The following is a 25,848-nucleotide window of genomic DNA, read 5'->3' on the forward strand; positions in this document are numbered from 1 at the left end:
CCGGAAGGTTGCTGGTTCGATCCCCAGGGCCAACAGTCCATGACTGAGGTGTCCTTGAGCAAGACACCTAACCCCCAACTGCTCCCCTGGCGCCGTGGATAGGACTGCTCACCACTCCAGGCAAGTGTGCTCACTGCCCCCTAGTGTGTGTGCGTCTATTCACTAGTGTGTATGTGGTGTTTCACTTCACGGATGGGTTAAATGCGGAGGTGGAATTTCCCCGTTTGTGGGATTTAAAAAGTGTCACTTAAAACCCTTTATATTTAAAGTTCTTTCCAATATGTTATCCAAAGACATGCAGTCAGGTGAATGGGACATGATAAAACTGGCCCTAGGTGTGAATGTGTGTGTATGTGTGTGTGTCTGCCCAATGATGGATTGGCGACTTGTCCCAGTGTTTCCTGCCTTCTGCCTGAAGACTGCTGGGATAGGGTCCAATATGTTTAACTAATCAGATAAATAGAAATTGTGTAATACATTTTTGCAATGTCATATTTGAGTTGTTCCCCGTAGAAGTGTGTTAACTTATTTTCACTTAGAAATACAATAAAACTGGGAATGTTTAAACATCTGCATACAATTATATATTTACATTTACGGCTTAGAGTTTGATCAATTTACACAGGGGGGTGAAGGTAGCGTTAGGAGTCTTGCCCAAGGACTCTTACTGGTATAGTATAGAGTGCTTGCCCAGTCAGCGGATTGAACCCCAGTCTACAGCATAGAAGGCAGAGGTGTTCCCCACTACACCAACCAACCACCATACATATGACCTCTGTTCTTTCAGCCTTCCTTCACAAAGCTGGGCTGGAACTCTTCTTATAACGTCAGCATGAATGGGTGGAGCTAAACTGCTATAGGTTGAAGAGGATGTGTAAAAGTGTTGTTTTTTGGGGCATCAATAAAAACAAGGAAAAATCTGTTTTCCATAAATGTCCCTTTAAAAAACGCACCATTTTAGAGACATTCTTCAATGTGACACTGCTTAAACCAGCTTGCTAAAAGCAATTAATGCTGAAGCTAAGCTACAAAAATACGTGAATTTTCCAAATCTCAACCATGGAGTGTTTCTTTCCACCATAGAGATGTTTTGTTTTGATGTCAAGATGCCAATCCCTGCTGCAACGAGTCAGCCAGTGCAGATAGGAGGGGGGAAATAATTAGAGATAATTTTTCATTATTGTGATTTGAGGAGAAACATTGACTCCTAATGAGGAAAATCCCGCATGACTGCCATTAATTTGATTACTTCTGCCTCAGAAATGGAGGGGATCTTCTAGATTGTTCCGGAAGGACCAGGGGACTAACCATAAATGCCAAATTTAAACACTCCTGTCACTGTTGTCTCTGAGTGTCGACCTCGAGAAGTTTGAGCTGAGAGTGTTAAGAAGGTTGGTGTGTAGGTCTGTGTTAGGGGTGTAATTATGCACAATACAATACATGCTTTTGGTTTTTACATCACAACACGACATGCATTTAAGTTTAAGTGATACTTTTTTTGATCCCACAACTGGGGAAATTCCATCTCCGCATTTAACCCATCCATGAAGTGAAACACCACATACACTCTAGTGAACACACACACTAGGGGGCAGTGAGCACACTTGCCCGGAGCGGTGGGCAGCCTAATCCACGGCGCCCGGGGAGCAGTTGGGGGTTAGGTGTCTTGCTCAAGGACACCTCAGTCATGGACTGTCGGCCCTGGGGATCGAACCGGCAACCTTCCAGTCACAGGGCCAGATCCCTAACCTCCAGCCCACGACTGCCCCAAATTTAATTTAATACAGAGAGTAAATGGAAAATCACAATATTTGTAAAATGAGGATTGACACACCTCTCAACCAATCCCAGTCATCTCAAATAGTGCTTCCTGTGTTAAGATAAGGAAACTTTGACAGAACTCTTCAGAACAAACCTGCAGTGAGAACGGTGGTGGCAGTAAATTAGACAGAAATGATGGAAAGGTGTTACAGAGGAATGTAGATTGTGATTCTGATCATCGGCAGGGAGGAGCTGTTTTTAATTTCATTCCGTAAGCAGATAAACTTTTGAACTTAACTTTGTAGAATGATAAAATTACTAACAGAGTGATTTATACTGGCTCTAAGATAAGCTAAACGTTTCTATGGTATTTAACGATAAATAATGTCACTGAAAAATTGTATTGGTTAGCTAATGAGTCAGTTTCCCTTGCTGACTGCTAGCTTGATAAATCAGTCACTGTATATTGCTCAGATTTATGATTAAACCATCCATGAAAATACATTTTAATGCACTTATACACATGCAGTTACTTGTATTGTTTCATTAAAGTTTGCAGGAACACTGTGTAAAAGATGATGAATGCTCAATAGCAAAATTAGCTGCATTATTAGCTGTAACTTCAGCTCATCTGAAGGTGTAGCTTCTCTTGCTGAAATCTCCTTTATGTTAGACATGAAAACCTTCTGCATTAACTTTCAGTGGCTTCCTTCCCTGGTTTCATTAATGTAAACATGGTTTCCAGAAATCATTTGTAATTTATTTCATATTTTTAAAAATATTTGCCAGCTCCGAAATGAGTAGCAAATGTTATGGATGCTACCTGAACTCAAAGTTTGACTTACACTATATGGACAAATATACTGGGACACCTACTTCTAACACCTACAGGAGCTTTAGGCATTAATATGGAATTGTTGCCGTTTTGCAGCTATAATAGCTTATACTCTTCTGGGAAGCTTTCTACAAGATTTTGGAATATGCTTGTGGGAATTTTGCCCATTCATCCAGAAGAGCATGACACTGATGTTGGACGCGAGGGCCTAGCTCGTATTTTCCATTATAGATCATCCCAAAGGTGTTCTGTGGACTTGAAGTCAGAGCTCTGAGTGAGCCGAGTTCTTCCTCACCCAGTCATGCGTTTATGGACCTCACTTTGTGCACTGGGGCTCAGTCATGCTGGAATAGAAAAGGGTCTTCCCTAAACTCTTCCCACAAAGTTGGAAGTGTACAATTGCCCAAAATGTCTTGTCATTAAGAATTTCCTTCACTGGAACGATGGGGTCTGGGCCAACCCCTGAAAAACCCCATAGCATTATCCCTCCTCCACCAAACTTTACAGTTGTCACGATGCAGTCAGGCAGGTAACGTTCTCCTGGCATTGACCAAATACAGACTTGTCCATCAGACTGACAGATAGAGAAGCCTGATTCATCCCTCCATAGGAATACATTTCCACTGCTCCAGAGTCCAGTGGTGAGGTGCTGTACACCACTCCATCCGACACTTGCCATTGTGCTTGGTGATGTAATGCTTGCATGCAACTGTTCAGCCATGGAAACCAATGCCATGAAGCCCTTGGTGCACAGTTTTGTGCTGCTGTTAAAGCCAGAGTCAAAACTTGGAAGACACATGTCGGTTCACTGATGCTTTTGGATAATCAGTAAAATGACTACACTGTGTTGTAGACATTTTAACCCCTGGTTTCTATCACCATCACTGTAAAGAAACTCTCTATAGGTTTCTTTATAATGCACATTTTCATTTCAAACTGCCTTGAATGACTTTGTTTACATCTCAGTGATTGAATTATGCAGACATTTTGAAAATAGTCTGCCTTAATGTGCTTGAATGTCTGTTTTTATGCATTCATGGCCTTGTGGTAGTTCTATATGCACGTTGGTGGGTCATGTTTGTGTGCACATGTTTATGATTTAAAGCAGCTTTTTAGCTTAATTTGAACCGTTTCGATTTTCTAGCTAGCAAGGCAGCAGGTCTGCAGAACACCCATAACCCCAATTACTGCTCCTCATTTGCATGCTGCTCTGTGCTACACTAGGCATACAAGCTTCCCCTGTGTGTGTGTTTGTGAAACAGGACTGTCCACTTATTTCCTGCTTGCTGACCCTGACCACAGCCCAGTGCCCTTTCAATTCCTCACAGTTATTCTGTTCTAGTGGGTTAATCAACAACAATGTCTGCTTGCTGGGATTTTCATCACTCCAGTGTTTAATCCCCTAACTGTCTATAAGATAAAGGATTTTCCCTAAGATCCGCTCCTAATTTGGGCAGATTATCTGCCATGGGTAACACTCACCACTAGATATGTCCACTCAGCCAATCACGAAACTGCCTCTTGTTATGGCTGGATGATGTAGATGTAACATTATATTGCAGTTATATTTTATTACATATTGCAATACCTTAAAGGCCTACATTATTAAAAACTAATTCAATGTACAACCCCATTTCCAAAAAAGTTGGGATGCTGTGCAAAATGTAAATAAAAACAAAATGTAACGATGTGAAAATCATTTAAACCCTATATTTAATTGAAAATAGTACAAAGACAACATCTCAAATGTCAAAACTGAGAAATTTGATTGTTTTTTGAAAAATATTTGCCCATTTTGAATTTGATGCTGACAACATGTTCCGTAAAAGTCTGACATTGTCTTGCTGAAATAATCAATGCCTTCCCTGTAAAGGGGGCGTGATCTGGATGGCAGCATATGTTGCCAAAATATGTATATACACTATATTGAAAAAAAATATTCAGTCACCCATCCAAATCATTGAATTCAGGTGTTCCAATCGCTTCCGTGGCCACAGTAGCAGACTGCTCCTACAGACATTAGTGAAAGAATGGGTCGCTCTCAGGAGCTCAGTGAAGTCCAGCGTGGTAGTGTGATCAGACGTGGTAGTGTGATCAGAAGTCCAGTCGTGAAATTTCCTCACTACTAAATATTCCACAGTCAACTGTTAGTGATATTTAGTGATAACAAAATGGAAGCAACTGGGAACGACAGCAACTCCGCCACAAAGTGGTCGACCATGTAAAATGATAGAGCGGGGTCAGCGGATGCTGAGGTGCATAGTGCACAGACCTTCAAACTTCATGTGGACTTCAGATCAGCTCAAGAACAGCATAGAGAGCTTCATGGAATGGGTTTCCATGGCTGAGCAGCTGCATCCAAGCCTTACATCACCAAACGCAATGCAAAGCATTGAATGCAGTGGTGTAAAGCGCCGCCACTGGACTCTAGAGCAGTGGAGATGTGTTCTCTGGAGTGACCAATCACACTTCTCCGTCTGGCAATCCGATGCCTGAGTCTGGGTTTGGCGGTTGCCAGGACAACAGTAATTGTCTGACGGCATTGTGTCAAGTGTAAAGTTTGGTGGAGGGGGTATTATGGAGTAGTGTTTTTTCAGGAGTTGGGCTCGGCCCCTTAGTTTCAGTGTAAGGAACGTTTAATGCTTCAGCAGACCAAGAGATTTTGGACAATTTCCTGCTCCCAACTTTGTGGGACCAGTTTGGGGATGGTCCCTTCCAGCATGATTGTGCACCAGTGCACAAAGCAAGGTCCATAAAGACATGGATGAGCGAGTTTGGTGTGGAAGAACTCGACTGGCCTGCACAGAGTCCTGACCTCTGAGACTGTGAGCCAGGCCTTCTCGTCCAACATCAGTGTCTGACCTCACAAATGCGCTTCTGGAAGAACGGTCAAAAATTCCCATGAACACACTATAAACCTTGTGGAAAGCCTTCCCAGAAGAGCTGAAACTGTTATAGCAGCAAAGGGTGGGCTGACATCATATTAAACCCTATGGATTCAGAATGGGATGTCACTCAAGTTCATATGCATGTGAAGACAGACGAGCAAATGCTTTTGGCAATGTAGTGTATTATTCAGCATTAATGGCGCCTTCACAGATGTACCAGTCAACCATGCCATGTGCACTAATGCACCCCTATACCATCATGAATTAGACACAGCATCCACTATTTCCGAAAACAATTTCCGTGTCCTGTCAGTCCATTTTAAATGTGCTTGGGCCCAGAGAAGGTGGCAGCATTCCTCTTTGTTTTTGAGTTTTAACTTGCATTTGTGGATGCAGCGACAAACAGTTGACTGACTGTCATGTTACTGACCTGCCGTCAATCAACCACCAGGTGCTTTTTAAGCATTACACAACTTTACCAGCCTTTTGTTGCCTCTCTCCCAACATGTTTGGAATGTGTTGTTGACAACAAATTCAAAATGGGCAAACATTTTTTTCAAAAAACAATAACATTTCTCAGTTTCAATATTTGATATGATGTCTTTGTACTATATTCAGTTAAACGAAGGGAAAAATGATTTGCACTTCACTACATTTTGCACAGTGCCCCAACTTTTTTTGGAAATGGGGTTGTAGGTTGCAAACGTTGTTGATTTTAAAATGTACTGTCCACTCCCCTGTCCTTAGTCTCTGCATAAACTTGATAAGCTGCCAAGCCAGCACACATTTTAATTCATTTTGTAGTCACTACAATTCATCCTACAGCGGTTAACTCTGCTCATGGGGACATTTGATCATCTTCAAGTGTTTCAGTCCACAATGCTTGGTGAGCCACAATACGTGGCCAATCAGAACAGATTCCATTTACATGTGTGTCTTAAAGGCACAGTGACAAATGCTCATTTGCATTTAAATGAATTTTAAAGATTCCTCTGTAGGAACTGGTTACAGCTTTGCCCTTTATTTGGTGGTGGGCTAAGGATAAAAAGAAACCCACCTACACATAAGACAAATGTAGGATATGGACCCGTGCTGTTGTATAGATTTGCATTATTGTTGACATCTTTTGATCATGTGACTCCCTTAAGTCATGCAATCTACCCCACGGACATATATGATCGCTTAAATTATGCATTGAAATGCTCAGAGATTGGTTAATATGCATACTGCTGTCTGCTTTGATATAGCCTTGCTGTAATGTGCTGTATGTGTCTGTTAACAAATTTTAAATATTCCTCAATAGTAAAAGGCCCAGAAATGTACAGGCTTGTGCTTTTTGTGCCTGTGTTGACTGTTGATGGGTGATACTGTCACATATGCAGAGTGGGTGGCATAAACAAACTCATTTTCATCTTTTCTCAAGGCAGTGGCAGGTGCCTGGGGCGGGTGATGCAAATGCGGCTTTGCTTCTGTCTATGTGCCCACAGCACTCCACCAGGACGGAGCAAGAAACCCTGATAATTAGCATTGCACAGTATGGCAAATCCCTCTCTGTCATCATTAACAGCTCAGAGTCATAGAGCCCCATTTAGAGCAGCTTAAAGGAATAACCAGACCAAAGCATTGCTAATGTGGCTGAGGATGAATGTAAGCTAGTAGCTACCAATTAGTATGATGATATTAGCATAATGCTAATTAGTAGCTGTGCAGTTTTATTCACTCTTAGCAGCGTTTTTAACCAACTATTCCTTATATGTGAGTAAACCTCATCACTGACATAGCCAGGTCATGGTAGAAGTTGTCGTAACTGATTTTGTCCAGTCATATTATAGTGTCATATTACTGTTACCGTTAATTATCATGACAGATGTCAATGTTCAATGGTATGATGGCTGACCAGTTGTAAATCATGGCTGCTGGAGCGAGGGCTTCAATTTGGTCGGCATTTGGTCAAAAAACAACCTTTACAATAATGCTAGGTCCTCTTTGCATCCCTGCTGGATTCTAAGCTAATGGCAATTCACCTGCATGTTTTTTTGCCAGCTCTAGATTAAACACGCTTCTACATAATCTGTGATGTATCTAAAACTTCCAGATGGCTTATAATTCATGTTTTTTCTTATGAAATTAGCCCCGCCCCACAAAACATGATTGGTTAATTCTTCGGTCACTTTGTAATTATACTGATGGTTGATCTAAGGCTTTCAGCTCTTGAACTCCTAACCAATTAAGAGAGAGAGCTTGCTTAGCTACAGTACTGTGCGAAAGTCTTAGGCACCCAAGACACATTTTCAAAATCTATTTATTTGTGTAGTTTGTGTTTATTTGCTGAGAAACGTGTTAATATTTAAATAAACTATTTCTAGAATGTTAATTAATAATGATTATATACACTCACCAGACACTTTATTATGTACAATGATAGAAAAAGGCTGGACCCCCTTTTGCCTTCAGAACTGCTTTAATTCTTCGTGGCAGGCTTTCAACAAGGTGTTGGAAACGTTCCTCAGAGATTCTGGTTGGTTATTTGAGTTCCTGTTGTCTTTCTATCATCTGGAACCAGTCTGCCCATTCTCCTCTGACCTCTCACTTCAACAAGGCATTTTCGTCCACACAACTGACCGCTCACTGGATATTTCCTCTTTTTCCGACCGTTCTCTGTAAACCCTGGAGATGGTTGTGTGTGAAAATCCCAGTAGATCAGCAGTTTCTGAACTACTCAGACCAGCCCGTCTGGCACCAACAACCACGCCACGTTCAAAACCACTTAAATCCCCTTTCTTCCCCGTTCTGATGCTCGGTCTGCACTTCAGCAAGTTGTCTTGACCACCTCTACAGGCCTAAATGCATTGAGTTGTGGCCGTGTGATTGGCTGATTAGCTATTTGTGTTAACAAGCAATTGAACAGGTGTAGCTAATAAAGTGGCTGGTGAGATAGATATATATATATATATATATATATATATATATATATATATATATATATATATATATATATATAATTTTATCAAAGTTAGTGTGTTTGTTTACCCATTTCTAAGCCTCTCCTCGAGGAAGTCCAGTATTATATGTAGTTTAAAAGCAGCTCCTGGTTTCGCCAATTTTCTGCTGGGTGTTTCAAGAATTTTTTTCAATTCTAAACAAATGAAACAAGTTTGAGTATTACTCTAATTCTTGCAGAGCAAAGCAAGAGTAGGGGAAAACAGAGGGAAGCATGATTCTGTTGATTAAAATTAACTAAAAATAACAGATCTTTTTGGTCCAGGAAACCATTAGGCCTTCACTGAAGGCCTAAAAGACCCTGAGGGTTCCCCTCTTTTGTAAAATAACTGATGATATGCATTTCTGGCAGTGGCAGCTAAGTGGTTAGAGCCCTGGGTAATTGATCACAGGGTTGTGGGTTCAATATGTGGGTCTGCTAAGTTGCCACTGTTGGGCCTTTGAGTAAGGCACTTATCCCTCTCTGCTCCTGGGGCGCCGTTTTATTTAGAAGAAAAGAGTCTTGTTGTACTATGCAAATCGAGTAAGCGTAATGTCAATAAGGGTAATTAAATATGTGACATTTTATTTTGAGTGGTCCTTTTTAGGTGAAATAAATACTCAACAGACTCTCACTAACATCAACAACATATCAGTGATGTAGCAGCAGTGAATACATTCAGTAGATTATCAAGAGATTTCTAATTAACTGCAAGTGAGGATTAGGATTAGGTTTTAGGTTGAAGTTAAGGTTAAGGTTAGGATTAGGGCCAGGGTGAGGTTTAGGATTGGGTTTTTTTGGTTGAAGTTAAAATTAGAGTTAAGCTTATGGCCAGGATGAGGGTTGGGATTAGGTTTTTGGTCAAAGTTAAAATTAGACTTAGGTTTAGGGCCAGGATGAGGGTTAGGATTAGGTTTTAGGTTGAAGTTAAGGTTAGGATTAGGGCCAGGGTGAGGATTAGGATTGGGTTTTTTTGGTTGAAGTTAAAATTAGAGTTAAGCTTATGGCCAGGACGAGGGTTGGGATTAGGTTTTTGTTTGAAGTTAAAATTAGAGTTAGGTTTAGGGCCAGGATGAGGGTTAGGATTAGGTTTTAGGTTGAAGTTAAGGTTACGATTAGAGCCAGGGTGAGGGTTAGGATTAGGTTTTAGGTTGAAGTTAAGGTTACGAATAGAGCCAGGGTGAGGGTTAGGATTAGGTTTTAGGTTGAAGTTAAAGTTATGCTTAGAGCCAGGGTGAGGGTTAGGATTAGGTTTTAGGTTGAAGTTAAAGTTAGGATTAGAGCCAGGGTGAGGGTTAGGATTAGGTTTTAGGTTGAAGTTAAAATTAGAGTTAGGTTTAGGGCCAGGATGAGGGTTAGGATTAGGTTTTAGGTTGAAGTTAAGGTTAGGATTAGAGCCAGGGTGAGGGTTAGGATTAGGTTTTAGGCAGGGATGGGGGAGTAGTGAAGTAGCGCGCTACTTTTTTGTAGTTAGCTACAAATTTTAGTAGCTATAGCTGTCGATGCTGCAGTTTTATGAAATGTAAATAGTTGTAGCACCTTCAAATGTTTGTGTAGCTATAGCGATCATTTTTGCTACAATCACTCTACAGGCTTCAGTCAATCCGAGCAAAACCTGAACCATACAGCGCCGTCGTTCACTGGGCTGGTGGCAACTGTGCAGTAATGTCTGAGCCTCAGACAGCTGGAGCAAATGGACATGCTCTGATCACCTCTAACAAGTAGGCTAAACTCTGGGGTCACAACCGAAATGCTAAGAGCCGTTTTGTCCTTTCAGCAAAAATCTAACCACCTTGGGAGGCACGACGTTATGTCCGTTTTACCATATTGGCTGTAAGTATATCTCAGTATGAGCTGATGTTGTAGTACAGGCTGAAAATATAAAACACAAACTCAGACTCACTTTGCTCTGCTTTAACCTTTAGCTCAGCTGTAGCTGCTTTTCTCACATCTTGGGAAAGTTTTCCACAAGTTTCTTGTAAAATGTCTCTCAATGTTTGATTCTTATGAGGTTAAATTCACTTCTCATCCTCCAGCTTCTCTTTCAAATTGTCCCGTTCCACCTTAAATGGTGCCTGCGGCGCCAGATTGTCCTGCTGCACCATTTAAGGTAGAATGGGAGAATTTGAACGAGAAGCAGGAGAAAGAGAAGCTGACTCAAATTTCGCGAGTTGCTGCAGATTAAACGTACCAGGAAACCAGCGTGATTTATAAATGTAAATAAGTCCGTTCATCTCCAAATGGTCGAGGTTTGTCTTCTCTCTCTTTGCCATTTTGTTCTCTGCATTGCTGTGTGTCCAGCAGTCTGCGCATCAGATCAGGTTGGTGAATTAGCAGTTGTGTGTTAACTCCAGCATTTAAGACCATTTACTGTGAAAACTGTGTAGGAATTGTGTGTTATAACGATTTCACAGCAAAGGAGGATGCAGCTCTGCAGCAGTGGAGAGATGATTCAGGCCTGATTCTCAGCCCAAATAGAGTCAGAGTCAATGAGGATTTTGAGGCTAAAGTGTTGCTGAAATTTAATAAAGACTCTGAATGTCATGTCTGTATATACACCGATTCGGCATAAAATGATGACCACCTCCTTGTTTCTGCGCTCACTGTCCATTTTATCAGCTCCACTTACTGTATAGCTGCACTCTGTAGTTCTACAGTTACAGACTGTAGTCCATCTGTTTCTCTGATACTCTGTTACCCTGTTCTTCAGTGGTCAGGACTCCCACGGACCCTCACAGAGCAGGTACTGTTTGGGTGGTGGATCATTCTCAGCACTGCAGTAACACTGACATGATGATGGTGTGTTAGTGTGTGTTGTACTGGTACGAGTGGATCAGACACAGCAGTGCTGCTGGAGTTTTAAACACCCTGTCCACTCACTGTCCACTCCATTATGCACACCTGTGTTGTCAATTCACCTTATAGATGTAAAGCCGGGAACGACATCACTTGTTGTACAGTATGAGCTGATCGTCCTCTAGTCCTTCATCAGTGATCACAGGACGCTGTTGGCTGGATATTCTTGGTTGGTGGACTATTCCCCGTCCAGCAGTGACACTGAGGTGTTACAAACTCCAGCAGCACTGCTGTGTCTGATCCACTCCAACCAGCGCAACACACACTAATGCACCACCACCACGTCAGTGTTACTGCAGAGTTGAAAATGATCCACTACACAAATAGTAGCTGCTCTCCATGGGGGTCCTGACCACTGAAGAACAGGGTAACAGAGTATCAGAGAAACAGATGGACTACAGTCTGTAACTGTAGAACTACAAAGTGCAGCTATACAGTAAGTGGAGCTGATCAAATGGACAATGAGAGCAGAAACAAGGAGGTGGTCATGTTATGCCTGGTCGGTGTATCTTGCTGAAATGTTTAAATTGGCGCAGTTTTATTTCAACAGTTGAAAATGTTCTGCACAAAATTGTCTGGTTTGTATTCAGTTATTTTTGCTGATTTTTGTTAGGAAAAACCTGGAATGATTAACTTTGCATTTAGTCTTAATGTTTGTTGGATATCACGCCTTTGGGTGTGTGTGTTTGATTGCTGGTTGCACGTTTTGATGATCTTGTATATTTGCAGCTTTTCAATTGTGTTTTTTTTTTCTGACACAGAATTAAATGCAGTGTCTTGTCCACACTGTCAGTTGGGCCGATTTGGTGTGTCAGGCAGAGATTCACAAACAAACATTCACAATCACGCTTTGAAAGTAGCTAAAAAGTAGTGCACTACTTTTCAAAAAGTAGCTAAAAAGTAGCTCAGTTGTAGCTAGCTACAATTTTTGGGAAAGTAGCTACAAAGTAGCCAACTATTCATTTTTCAGTGGCTATCCCAACCCTGGTTTTAGGTTTAGGGTTAATGCTAGGATTAGGACGAGGGTGAGGGTTAGGATTAGGTTTTAGACTGAGGTTAATGCTAGGATTAGGACGAGGGTGAGGGTTAGGATTAGGTTTTAGACTGAGGTTAATGCTAGGATTAGGACGAGGGTGAGGGTTAGGATTAGGTTTTAGACTGAGGTTAATGCTAGGATTAGGACGAGGGTGAGGGTTAGGATTAGGTTTTAGACTGAGGTTAATGCTAGGATTAGGACGAGGGTGAGGGTTAGGATTAGGTTTTAGACTGAGGTTAATGCTAGGATTAGGACGAGGGTGAGGGTTAGGATTAGGTTTTAGACTGAGGTTAATGCTAGGATTAGGACGAGGGTGAGGGTTAGGATTAGGTTTTAGACTGAGGTTAATGCTAGGATTAGGACAAGGGTGAGGGTTAGGATTAGGTTTTAGACTGAGGTTAATGCTAGGATTAGGACGAGGGTGAGGGTTAGGATTAGGTTTTAGACTGAGGTTGATGCTAGGATTAGGACGAGGGTGAGGGTTAGGATTAAGGTTTTGGGTAAGATTAGTTTTTGCATAATGGAAGTCTTCAAGATATTCACCTCAACGTATTCAAATGCTTCACTACTGCTACTTCACTGATATATCGCTGATGTGTTATTAATAATTTGTTAAGAGTGTATTAATCATCTACAAGGGACCACTCAATAATTACCCTTAAATATTAAGATGATTAAGATCGCAAAGGATACCCTCATCCCTCAAGTCATGAAACTTTGACTTTCCTCACTCAAATAGTGCACTAAATGCTAAAACAGGTAGTCATGCATCCTTTGACTGAATTCCAAATGGCTATTCACAGTTATTAGATATTCAATGCACTAATTAGGTGTAAATGTTGTTACTTCTAGACCTATATAGTGCACTAATTAGGGACTTCAATTCAGCCAAATGCAATGTGTAGATCCTATTATTTGATAAGAAAGGGTGATGAAGACAGAGGGATGGTCACCTTCACTTTCATTCAAAGCCATGAACTATGAAAAACACAGAATGTCAGTGAAGTCAGTCAGGACAGATGACACTGGAGCCAGTGACCTTTACTCTTAAAAAGAGGAGTGGAAAAAAACATCAAAAGCGACCAGGCAATCCCCTAGACAGCTCTCTCCCTCTCTCGACTTAAGTCAATACATGTAAAAACATCTCCCACCATACAGCGCTGCCTGGTTTTGACTTTGCCTTCACTCTGTGCCGTTTTAATATTGCAGGCATCATTTCTGTACATTCAGTAAATGAACTGTTTACGCTTTGCATTGACTGCTGGGCATTTGCATATTTACGAATAATGAATTTTAAGCAATGCTGTCAAAATGGATGCATTTAGTATGTTTGAAAAATCTACCTCTTGGAAGGAACCATATGGGACTGGTGCTAGGTAAGTGAGCATTATGTAGTATCCCACATGAGTGCAATAGCAAGTCTGCTGAATTTAATTACCAGTCCACTGTAAAAAACACCATAAAATGTTATAGTGAAGACCTTTTGCCACATGCTAAAACCTAAAGAGCACAGTTGGTTTTATGGTTGATTTCCTTTAAGCTGCCATTTAAATGAACTGCAAGCTAAATAAAACTGAGAGACTACTAATATACAGATCCACTCAGAAAATATTTTGAACAGTTGTAGACATGGAGGAAAGCAGACAGCAAAAAAAAAACAAAAAAAAAAAACAAACTTGCTGGAGGAACTGAAAGTTGTGTCAAAGGAGGTGAGAAAATTATCAAATATCCCAGCTGCTAAAAGAACAAGAGGCGGGAAAAGCATTGTGAAGAAAATCAGTGCAATTGGATGTAAATGGCAGGATCTGAAGAAGCAAACCAAATGAAAAGCTTGCTTTTGGATTCTTTTTTCTTTTTATTTTCTCACTCTCCTTCTCTTCTGCGCTGTGGTCATGCACCTACTTCTCATCTGTTATAAAACATTTTTTTTTCTGTATTCATGGAGACAGTTCAGGTTAGTACATCATGCAAAGTTGTCAATTTGCATGGACCCCGCCTCGATTTCATACGGCGTTCCTCAAGGCTCTGTACTAGGGCCTCTCCTCACTTCTCACATTTTGTTAAAAAGTTCTTTTACTTCCTTCTTTCTTTCGCCTTTGCATTGCTTATTTGTTGTTTCATACTTTGGGAAGCTGCTTTATGTGACATTTAAATTATAAAAGTTAAATGATGGTTATATATTATGTATTGTGGTGTCCTGATACTGGCCAGGTTGCTGTGGAAGGCTGCTTGGGAGGTGTAACCATGCAAAGGTCCATGTGAAAAGCCTCAAGGGAGGCATGGGCTCCCTGTAAAATAGACAAGTATGTTGTTAAGGTCTCTGTTTGTTAGCTTAAACATATGCGTATGTGTTATTTCTTTTATTCCCTGTGGGGGAATGTGGGTTGGTCACCAGGGGTGTTGAAGCCTACAGCTTGTGGCATCTCCATGAGTTCAGTGCTTTGTATGGAGCACTACTACTCACAGCAGAATCAAGGCCTCCCTTGTGTCTGACTCTTTGATGATGACACAATATTTAATGCATTCTATTCAGAAATCTGGCATTCCTTTCTTTGGGATGAGCTGATTTTAGTGTGTTTAGTAAACAGTGGGGTTACTGACTAGGCCTCCACAGGCTGTACTAACCGCAGAGTGTATATCTGTGTCTCGCGCCAGAGTCCCATGGAGCAGGGTGAGCAAAAGCAGCTAAATGTGGAGGACAGGGACTTGAGCAGTGGCCAGATTTGACAAAGCAATGGGTCATCATCCGCAAACAATGAGTGTATCACAGCAAGACGTGCCATCTGTTTAGAAGAGAGGAGAGGAGCCTGGCCTGTCACTGTGTGTTTTCAGTATGTACAACGGCTTAAGAGTGTTTTCTTGTTGGAGACTAAATTTCAGTCCAAATTGGAAAAACAGTTTGCGAAGGAAGAGAAAAACAGTGTCAGACATGCTCGGTGGTTGTTTTATGTCTTCTAGGCTAATATGTTGTGATGTATTTCAGCAGTTAATGCGTTGGGCTGTTAGTGTTTGTGTTAACTTCCAGCTTTGCCAGCTAGTCTCTAATTTATGATTACTTAAAGCAATAAATGAAACAAATTGTAACTGAGGTATTTTATGAAATGAATCATTGCGTACTACACATTCGGCTTGTTATGAATTAGACCTCTCCAAAATCCACTCTTTCAGAATTTCCAAATGGATGCTGCCCCCAGAATAAAACGTCAGGCCTTGTTATGCTTGATGGAATAGAGCCATTGTGTGGAAATCAGGTGGTCAGAATAAAAACTGTTCTAGAGTCATTCTGATGCAGAGAGAATATTGCATGCTGTGTAATAATGTAGAAATTCAGATCAAATTCAATCAAAATATGCAAGCCTTAAAACATTCCTAATTCAATCAAGTAGAAACTCTACTGATGATTAAATCAATCCCCTGGTGCCCACTGGAATATTACATTCCTCTCTAAAATGACAACTGTAGTACGATCATACTGGGATAATGGCTCAGACATGAAGTGCTGGAAGTTATGTATGCAGGCAATTACGCTTCTTTTCGTTTGTTTGTTTGATTTAAATACAGGCCATTTGCAGACGCACTGCACATAGTAAATGTCCTCACATAAAAGTTGCAGCAGTATTTAAAGCCTGGAATGCCAAGCGCAGCAACAAAAATGAAATGGGATGAAGATTCTATCTAGCCTGATGCGAAAAGGCCAACACCCTTGGCTTCATATATTCAGTCATGTATGTGTGCAACCCCATTATGTGGTTCTACTTTCTTCCAGTATTATGTTAAGTGGGGAAGTGTGAGGTCATTATTTTGGGTAACATGATGGTGAGTTCCCAGACTTAGTTTAACTAAACTGAACTGAAATGCCTAACGGGTTCTAGGTATTCACTGGACGCATGTTGGCTTCAGATCTCCAAACTGCTGTGTATTTATCCATCCATCCATCCATTTTCTAAGCCGCTTCTCCGTCAGGGTCGCGGGGGGGTGCTGGAGCCTATCCCAGCAGTCTTTGGGCAGAAGGCAGGATACACCCTGGACAGGTCGCCAGTCCATCGCAGGCTGTGTATTTATTTTGGGTAAAATGATAGCTATGCGGGCGGCACGGTGGCATGGTGGGTAGCGCTGTCGCCTCACAGCGAGGAGGGCCTGGGTTCGATTTCCCCGGCCGGGCGGCCAGGGTCCTCTCTGTGTGGAGTTTGCATGTTCTCCCCGTGTCTGCGTGGGTTTCCTCCGGGTTCTCCGGTTTCCTCCCACAGTCCAAAGACATGCAGTCAGGCTGAATTGCCCCTGGGTGTGAGTGACTGTCTGTGTCTGTCTGTCTGCCCTGCGATGGACTGGCGACCCATCCAGGGTGTGTCCTGCCTTCTGCCCGAAGACTGCTGGAATAGGCTCCAGCATCCCCCCGCGACCCTGACGGAGGAGTGGCTTAGAAAATGGATGGATGGATGGATGGATGATATCTATGCATAGCTACCCATACAGTAGCTATGTTACCCTGATGCTGGACATGAAGGTTCTAGCTATCAATATATTGATTTCTCTCTCCTTTATAGGTCTGTAAAATGAATTGTTATTTCACCAAAGAGATCCTTAAATTATAACAAGAAGCGAACCTAATTATCAAGATTAGAAATGAATTCGATTGCTTCTGTTGAGCACTTGTTCCCTATAGTCTGTAAACATTACTTGAATTCAATGCTAAATTTCTTTGGTAATTCTGCATCCGTCAGACAGTCATAATAATTTGCTTGTGAAATTTCTTTATCCTACTTCATATATCACAGACTCATTATTGGGGATGTTGAGGCCAGTTAATGAATCTCATATTATAGTCACTATAATGGAGCACAAAAACAGAACGCTGCATCGCTGTCCCTTGATTGGAAAATGACCCCTTGTTTCACCCAGGCTTCGATGATTAGATGATAGTGTTCTGCTAACTAATTGCATCTTGTCCTCCAAGAGCTAATCCTGAAATTAATCTGTGAACCATTATCCCTTTTCACTTCCACAGTTCACTTTGCTCCAGTTTGCTGGACTTTTGGTGATTTGTTTTTTTGTCAGTTTTACTATTTAATGACAATGTATAATAACAAACCAGCTATACAAAATGAGATTTTATTTGTAATATATTTATGCTTGTACACCAGCAAAATAAAATGCATATCTATGATTCCATCGCAATCTCAGTGAACAGTTAGACAGCATTCCTTCAACAAACGCCACGCCAGTAATAACTGTTGTGACGCAAACAGAACTCCGCATGTTTTGGGGATAATTAAACATTTGTCTTTACTGAAATACTTATAAACATAAAAAAACATAACAGTATTGAACAAATGTATCACTCTTTGAAGAAAAAACATTGGGAACAGAAACCATGTCTTCGTCTCATACCCGCAACATTCCTGTGTGCTTTCGGCTCTCTGGTTTTGTTTTATGCTTTTAGTACTTTTTTTTTTCCCTTTCTTTTCTTTTCTTTTTTTTGTGGGTTGTCTACATTAGTCACTTTCTGATCAGTGTAAGCTTTTGCAGGTAAAGGGGAAGAGGACTCTCTCTGCGGTGTTGCTTAAACACAGCACATTTAAAAGTACATAGAACAAACATTTGGGCACTGAGTTTTTATTTACATTAGATCATATGGGTTCTGTAAAGGCATCCATTTCTTTAAATGTGTCTTTAGCTTTGTAAATTATTGTTTATTCTCAACCGTGTGGGTCAAGCTCACAATCCTCCTTCTACAGTCTCTGTGTAGGTTACTGTAGGTATTCTGTGTCATTGTCATGAGCAAAAATGATCCAAGAATTTGCCCCGATTTAAACTAAGACATGGTTAAGGACAACCAAAACATGGGGAAAAAGAGAAGGCCAAGCGCTCTAAGAGTAGATCCATGACCCTTCAGACATGACTGGTCTGATTTAGGCTTCTTGGAGCACTTTTTTTTCTTTTTGGATGGTGCCGTAGACGGTTCCAGGTCATCCAGCAGGTTTGGGTTAAGTTTGTCCAGAGACTGATCGAGGTGGTTGGAAAGGGTTGCTAGTGGCCCATCGTTGAGGCTCACTCCTTGCTTGCCACGGGTGTCATTCTTTATTCGTTCCGCTTCTCTGACCTTCGTCTTGGATATGTTCTCCTTTTCTTTCTGTGGGTTGTTTGTAATCTGGCGGCTGTTGTAAGATGAGGGGTCGGGGAGCGACTTACTGGAAATGATGGAGGATTTGTCATTATCTGAAAGACAGCACCTTGGAATGCTCTCTCCCAAGGGGTCATCGAGGGAGTGGAACTTTCCAGAACGGGTCTTGGTCTCGACACATGCTTCCAGGTCGCTGCTTTTAAGTCGTTTCAGGTCTTTACCCACAAGAGCGATTGGAAGGTGGCATTCAAGCTCAGAGCTGGAGCCTTTGAAGCGTTTGAACCAGTCCCACAGCGGCCTGGCCCGGCAGTCGCAAATCCATTGGTTCCCATTCAGCCGCAGGTACTGGAGCGCCACTAAAGGCTCCATTGACTCCCCACTCAACATAGTGAGGTTGTTGTAAAAGAGAAACAAGGTAGCAAGCTTGCCAAGGTCGCTGAAGGCTCGCTGCTGCACATGAATGATACGGTTTTGATGCAGGAGCAGGCGGTCCAGGTTGATCAATCCTCGCAACATGTGATCCGTCACCACCTTAATCTTGTTGTTGTGCAGGAACAGGTAAGTGAGGTTGGCCAGATCCAAGAAAGTGTCGTCGTGCAGGGCTAGGAGGTTATTGTCCTGTAAATACAGATACTGAAGCGAGAAGAGTCCGCGGAACACTCCTACGGGGAGCTCGGACAGTCCGCACCTGTGCAGATGCAAGGTGTGCAGCTTGGTCAAACCTCGGAATGCAGAGGGACTGATGATCCGAAGATTGCTGTTGTCACCAATATCCAGCTCCTCCAGTCTCTCCAGACCATAGAATGCCCCAGCCTCAATGTGGCTGATGTTGTTGGAGTACATCCAGAGGACAGTGAGATTATGCACAGAGCTAAAGCTGGTGGAACGGACCACCGTCAGTTTGTTGCTCTGGAGGAATATTCGCTGGCTGCGGACTGGAATTTCGCTGGGAATAGAGAACAGGCCCTGCTGCTGACAGGCCACAGTCGGCCTCGGCTCGCTGTAGCACACACATTTCACCGGGCAGCCATTCAGCGCTGGCACAAGGTTCAGCCACAGCACCAGGCAGAAGAGTCGGCCGCCTGTGAAGAGAAGACAAAGAACAAGGGGGGGTCAGTTTTGCGGCTGAGACCATAGCTACTTATCATCCCATGATACTGCTGCACATAAAAGATCTAATTATAGCTTCATTATTGAAGCGCTGTTATAAAGAGTTTAGCCATAATTGAATTAGTCGCTTGAATATCTGTTGAACAATTATGCCAGGGTGGGAGGATGATAAGGGTGCTTGATTTCAAGAGCACACATGCTTTATTATGAAAAGAAGAAACATGAACCAAGTCAAAAGGAGACAATCATGAAAATGGAAAGTTTAATCCATTACGCTTATGAATCTTTCAAGTCACTTGGGTCACTTGTCTCAGAAAAGATAACCAGCAAATCACATGCAACTTCTGCTTGTCTAATCTACAGATAAGAAAGACACAACCCTTCGATTCGGTAACAGCCTTCAAACATTATCTGCTCTGCAACATAGCTCCTCTGAAATGGCCGGCTGCAGTCTGCCTCAGAAGAAAGCACTACTGGCTGGATATCTTCGCCTTGGGACCCATTTTCATCTATCAGCCAACGCAAGCATGAGGAGCCAGGCAATTGGGAGTGCTGATAAATTAAACATAGGAATGTGGCTTGCGCAAAATTAGCTGGCACTAATAGGGAAGGTGGAACTAATCATGCTTCAGCAGGACGAGGGGGTTGACATTTTAGTCTGTCCTTAGAAAGATAAGTGCAGTGGTGGGCCTCTTCATGCTTTTGTGGCTGGATTGGGGGCACATTTTTTTTTCCTTTTTGACTGCAGGGCTGTGGAAACGGACAGCGGGGGCATTTGTAAACTGTTTTGAAGTGCTGTATAAAGACGGCCTGCATTAGCCATGCTCAGATCTGAGATCTGAAATGTGTGTATATGTATATATATACATGAAATTAGACCATTTAGAGTTATGTAATGATAACCTAATTAAAGCCAGTTATGATCTAAGCAACTGTTCCTGCATTCCCACTGGGATTCCATTATCATTAGCAGAAATATAGTTCTAAGTGGAAATGCGAATGTTTGTAGCAGGAAACACTTCAAATAACAGCAAGTCACAGCAGCGTTACTCCCTTTTAACCCCTGAAATTTAGGGGTTAAATCCAATTTTAATGAAGAATTCAGTCACTATTATCAATTAACGGGTAGTGACTATGAAGCTAATATATAAACTGTTTAGCTGTCAAAGTGAAGAATTAAAGTGGGCCCACATACTTGCATAATAGTCTGAGAAAAATACCAAGATTATTTGGGGTACAAATGTCTATCAGTAATTTTTCTTTGAAGTAATATCATTCAGGGCAAGTAAAAAGTCAGGAATCACTCAAAAATGAACAAGATGCTTAAATGTTAGCCAATATGCATTATAACAATGTGTGCAGATTTAATAATCATTCTGGAATATTCAACACGTGATGTTGCAGTTGATACTGAAGTCATCAGTGCATTTTGGTGAAAAAGCTGCGATTTCAACAAAGATTTATTTTAGATATATAGAGTCAGATCTAGTCCCCAAACTATATGAAAGACTATTCCCAGCATAGCAGCAACATGTCAAAACATTGATGATTGATGCTGATTTAGCATCTTGAAATGTTTTTTTTTTTTTATATTCTAGGAACATGAACTTAATATTAGAAAGTAAAGACACACTCAAATTTTTGAGATACTATGTTGTAATCATGAGTTATTCAATCAATCAATCAATCAACCTTTATTTTGACTCGGAAGTACATTGAGGGCAACCCTCATTTTCAATGTAGCCGAGCATTTACAAAAACAGGGATTGACATGACAAAGAAAAGAATAACTACATCTAATCATTTTAAATGAAAAGAAAGTTTAAAATAACAGTGAATAAAAGACATTATTACATTTCAAGTAATTATTTCAGGATGTGGCGTCAGTATTTTGAAAAAATACTGAAAAAGTGAGCAATGACTGAGATACTAAGCCAATATTTTGACTAAATAAGTGACTATTTCTAAACATTTTGAAATCCTGCTGCCAGACTGCCTCTCAGGAGCGAGCTTCCACAAAAATGTACAACTGCTAATGCATCACGGCGATCAAAAGAATGACATTCGGAACATATATCATCTTATTAACATGATGAACCGCTACACATATATCGTCAACTGTGATAATGGTAAACATGGATTAGACCATGAGCAGAAGATTCCAGTATGTTTAGCAAAGGCCATTCACTGGCATCTTTCAGTTTGAAGTCAAGGCCGTCCTCGGCTCATCCTGAAGCAGCCCCACCCTAACGCGGCCTCTGTCCCTCCGTCTTGCAGCTTGTTAAACGGAGCTTGCTTGAGGCTTGACAGCACCCCTGTGCTACCCTTTCCCTCAAATACCCTACCCCTCCCCTCTCTCCTTTTCCGTCATCCTCCTGTACCAGAAAGCTGTCAGACTTTCCCTCTTTCTGCTTCACAGCACTCCTCCCTCACTCTCTCTTCTCTCCTCCGATAAAAATATTCTATTGCTGCGCTGTTCCGTGTTAGGCTTCATGAATCCATCAGGCCTCCTCTTTTTTTTATCTTCTAGTCATTAGCAGACTACCCACACCCCCGCAAAGCGTGGCCGAGACCCGCTTTCAAAGCCGCCTTTTCTCTGCATTAGCCGGTCGCGCTAACCTGCACGCGCCTTCCCCTCGCCTTTCATCTATTTAGCGTTGAATAAAGTTGCTTGAAATGTCATCCACTGTCCTCCAATTATTTCAGAGCAGTGTCTGCTCCCCTGGACGGTCACATATCTATGCCCTTTATCGTTAGTCACCCTTCAGTATAAAAGGCCATTTGGTTGTCATCGACCACATGCCTCTTTCATATTTTTCCTTTTTTCCCCTTTTTGCTTGCTTTCCACTTCTCCATCAGTATGCTGGTCACCCTTCTCTCCTCTCTGATCCCAGCCAGGAATCTTATTCTCTTCTCTCTTTTCCTTTTTCGTCCCTTTCCATCTGTTTGGGGTGGCCATCAACTCTCCAAGGCATCAAAAGCTCAATTTACTTTATGGAAAAAGAGTGATGCATGGAATTTAAATTTCAATTATGTATAATATATAGATGAATGGGATTCCCAACAACCGTGGAAGACTTGATAAACCACCAAAACTGCCCCCATTAGATAAACAGCACTTAAAGCTTTCATATTTGAGAGAGAGGAGAAAATCAAGCTGCTTCAGATCTGAAAACATTCACAGCCAGCCTTCCTGTGAGAAGACAACTAAGCACTATGGGTCTAAAAGAATGTGCAGCTGTCAAGAAGCCCTCAGCGAGGAAAGGAAACAGACTCAAACAAAGATGCTGCAGGTTTCCTCAGAACAATGGACGGACCACACCAGAGTCCAGACCTCAGTACAATTAAATGTGGATTAATTGAAATGTGAGAAGCAGAAAAGGCAAAAGTTCTAAGACTGAACTTCGGAGGTGTGGAAAAATATCCCTGCAGATTACTGAAAGAAAAGATTATCTTCCAGTAGTAATAAAAGGTGGACACTGGTGATACTAAAAAATGATGCATTATTGCACAATATTTAACTGTAATATTATATATATATATATATATATATATATATATAAAAAGTACTGTCGAAACTGAAATTTAATGATCAATACTCACTCACATTATTTTAACAGTGCTACTGTTAATTTACAGAAATGGAATATAAATTCATGAAACAGATATCAGTTTTATTTCTCCAGGCATTTGTGTTTATTTTCATGGTCGTTACTCTTACGATGCTAAAATACTGTATGTTAAAATAACTAGTTGAACCCTTGAAATGATTGAATTATGTAAAAGGCAGTAATTGTAAGAAATTAAATGACTGTAAAAAGTCATTTACTGTTATTGAGAAATAGTTTTAACAGCTTTTGTCAGACTTTTTTTTTTAGATATAAACTTTCATGTGGAAACGACGTATGCATTTGTATGATGCCAATTCAGTTCATCAGTATAAAAGACCACTGGACAGAATAGCACTGGACCTAGTGGTTTACATTCTCTATAACGCCTGTGAAAAGCTGGATTGGCCTACTTGTTTTGCATTGTCTTCCAGTTATGTCTGTAATGACAGAGGCACATGATGGCGCAGAATGCTGCTGTCATTTAAAATCTACAGCTTGCTAACTCTGCAAAAGAGTGAAACTGGATTCTCAAGTGACAAGACTATTAGGAGTGCAATCCTAAGCGCCTCTTAGCATAGAAAGGACCTCTCCGAGTCATTATAGAGAAGCTGAACACCAAGCACTCAGCTTGGCATGAAATGCATTGATTGCTGCTTTCTCTCTCTCTCTCTCTCTCTCTCTCTCTCTAAGCACTCGTCTTGATAAAAAGGAGAAAGTGGAACAGTCAATGCACACCTGAGAAAAAAAAACAAAACCAAGGAGGCTTCTTCACCATCTAATTAAATTATTTGTGTGGACAAGACAACAGGAAACAATGCAAAGCAGGCACTTAAGATAACTGCGAGTGGAGAGAATGAGCGAGAGACAGAGGGAGGTAGCTTGTTGACTCTGAGCAGCGAAGTGTGGCAATCCCTGCCTCCGAGCTCATTTACATATGTCCCTGAGGAGCACGGGGTGAATTTAGCGACATTTCCAACTTTATCTTCTCCTCATAAGCATGCTGCACACTCGTCCCCTTTTTACAACTGCCATTGTCCTGACGCCACCCGGGGCATGTTGGGTGAGGGACAACAACGCACCCGGCGGGGCTTTTCGCCTTATTGATCACGTTGTGAAAGAATGGTCTCAGAGGTGCACAGATAGTTATCACGAACAAAATGTGTTCAAAATTTCGAGAACTGAGAAATGACTGAGCTCAGCTGCTTCTGGGAGGGGGAGGCTGTGGTTTTACACCACACAATGCAGGATGATTCAGTTATCAAGGTGTAAGCAAAGTCCTTTAATGTGGAATGTATCCATCCATCCGTCCGTCCGTCTCTCTCTTTTATACCACTTTTATATCATAACAGACCAAATATGTTCAAAGTGATTGTCTAGTGACCACATTTATTTGTCCTCTTGGCTTTTTGTAAAAAAGTTTATCCACCTTCAATTGCTGTTTTTTTCCATCCTTGTGTGAATTTGAGTTCAATTGTACACAATAAAGTTGCTCCCATTCACAAGTCCAAGAACTCCTATGCTTCTCAGATGTACTGCTAACTGAGACTAAGACTGAGATTTGACCTCGTCCCCCTATGCAGTGTGTGAAGAACATTTGCTTGAAAACATCCCACTGCAGCATTACCTAGTCAGCTATCTTTAAATGTTTAGCGCCAAAACAAAGACAGCTGGCCAGCTAACAGTTGTTGTTCTTCAATGTGAACAGAGCAGTTTGTCACCTCCAGCTCAGCCTCCTGTCTTTTAGACAGAGCCACAGTCTCCAAACCATACATCATAGCAGGACGCACTACTGCCTTGTAAACCTTCCCTTTCACTCTTGCTGCTATCCTTCTGTCACACATCAGCCCTGACACCCGTCTCCACCCACTCCATCCTGCCTGCACCCTCTTCTCCACCTCTTTTCTACACTGTCCATTGCTCTGGATGGTTGACCCAAGATATTTGAAGTCATCCACCTTTACGACCTCTACTCCTTGCATCTTCATCTTTCCACCTGCCTCCCTCTCATTCACACACATGTATTCTGTCTTGTCTCTACTGACCTTCATTCCTCTCCTCTCCAGTGCAAACCTCCACCTCTCCAGATTCTCTTCCACCTGCTCTCTACTCTCACCACAGATTACAATGTCATCTGCAAACATCATGGTCCATGGAGCCTCCTGCCTGACCTCATCTGTCAACCTTTCCATCACCATTGCAAACAAGAAGGGGCTCAAAGCTGATCCCTGATGTAACCCTACCTTCACCTTGAAACCATTTGTCACTCCAACTGCACACTTCACCACTGTCTCACTATCCTCATACATGTCCTGCACCACCCTAACATACTTTTCAGCTACACCTGACTTCCTCATACAGTACCACAGTTCCTCTATTGGCACCCTATCATATGCCTTCTCTAGATCCACAAAGACACAATGTAGCTCCTTCTGACCTTCTCTGTACTTCTCTACCAACACTCTCAACGCAAAAATTGCATCTGTGGTGCTCTTTCTGGGCATGAACCCAAACTGCTGCTCACTGATCTGGACCTCTCGCCTCAGCCTTGCTTCAACAACTCTTTCCCATACCTTCATGGTGTGGCTCAATAACTTTATACCTCTGTAGTTACTGCAGCTCTGCACATCACCCTTGTTCTTAAAAATGGGGA

General features: G+C 41.7%; 1 protein-coding gene across 1 annotated transcript in view; it reads right to left on the reverse strand.

The window, feature by feature from the left end:
- Window positions 1–17,449: 17,449 nt before the first annotated feature.
- The window catches only part of rtn4r (reticulon 4 receptor), a 117,139-nt gene continuing 108,740 nt past the window's right edge, over window positions 17,450–25,848 (reverse strand). Inside the window, exon 2 of the mRNA XM_017711165.2 lies at window positions 17,450–19,559. Within this exon, the coding sequence (XP_017566654.1) occupies window positions 18,169–19,559 (1,391 nt within the window). The 3' untranslated portion in view covers window positions 17,450–18,168. The remainder of the gene's footprint in view (window positions 19,560–25,848) is intronic.

This window comes from Pygocentrus nattereri, chromosome 20 (genome assembly GCF_015220715.1).
Source record: "Pygocentrus nattereri isolate fPygNat1 chromosome 20, fPygNat1.pri, whole genome shotgun sequence".
Taxonomy (NCBI): domain Eukaryota; kingdom Metazoa; phylum Chordata; class Actinopteri; order Characiformes; family Serrasalmidae; genus Pygocentrus; species Pygocentrus nattereri.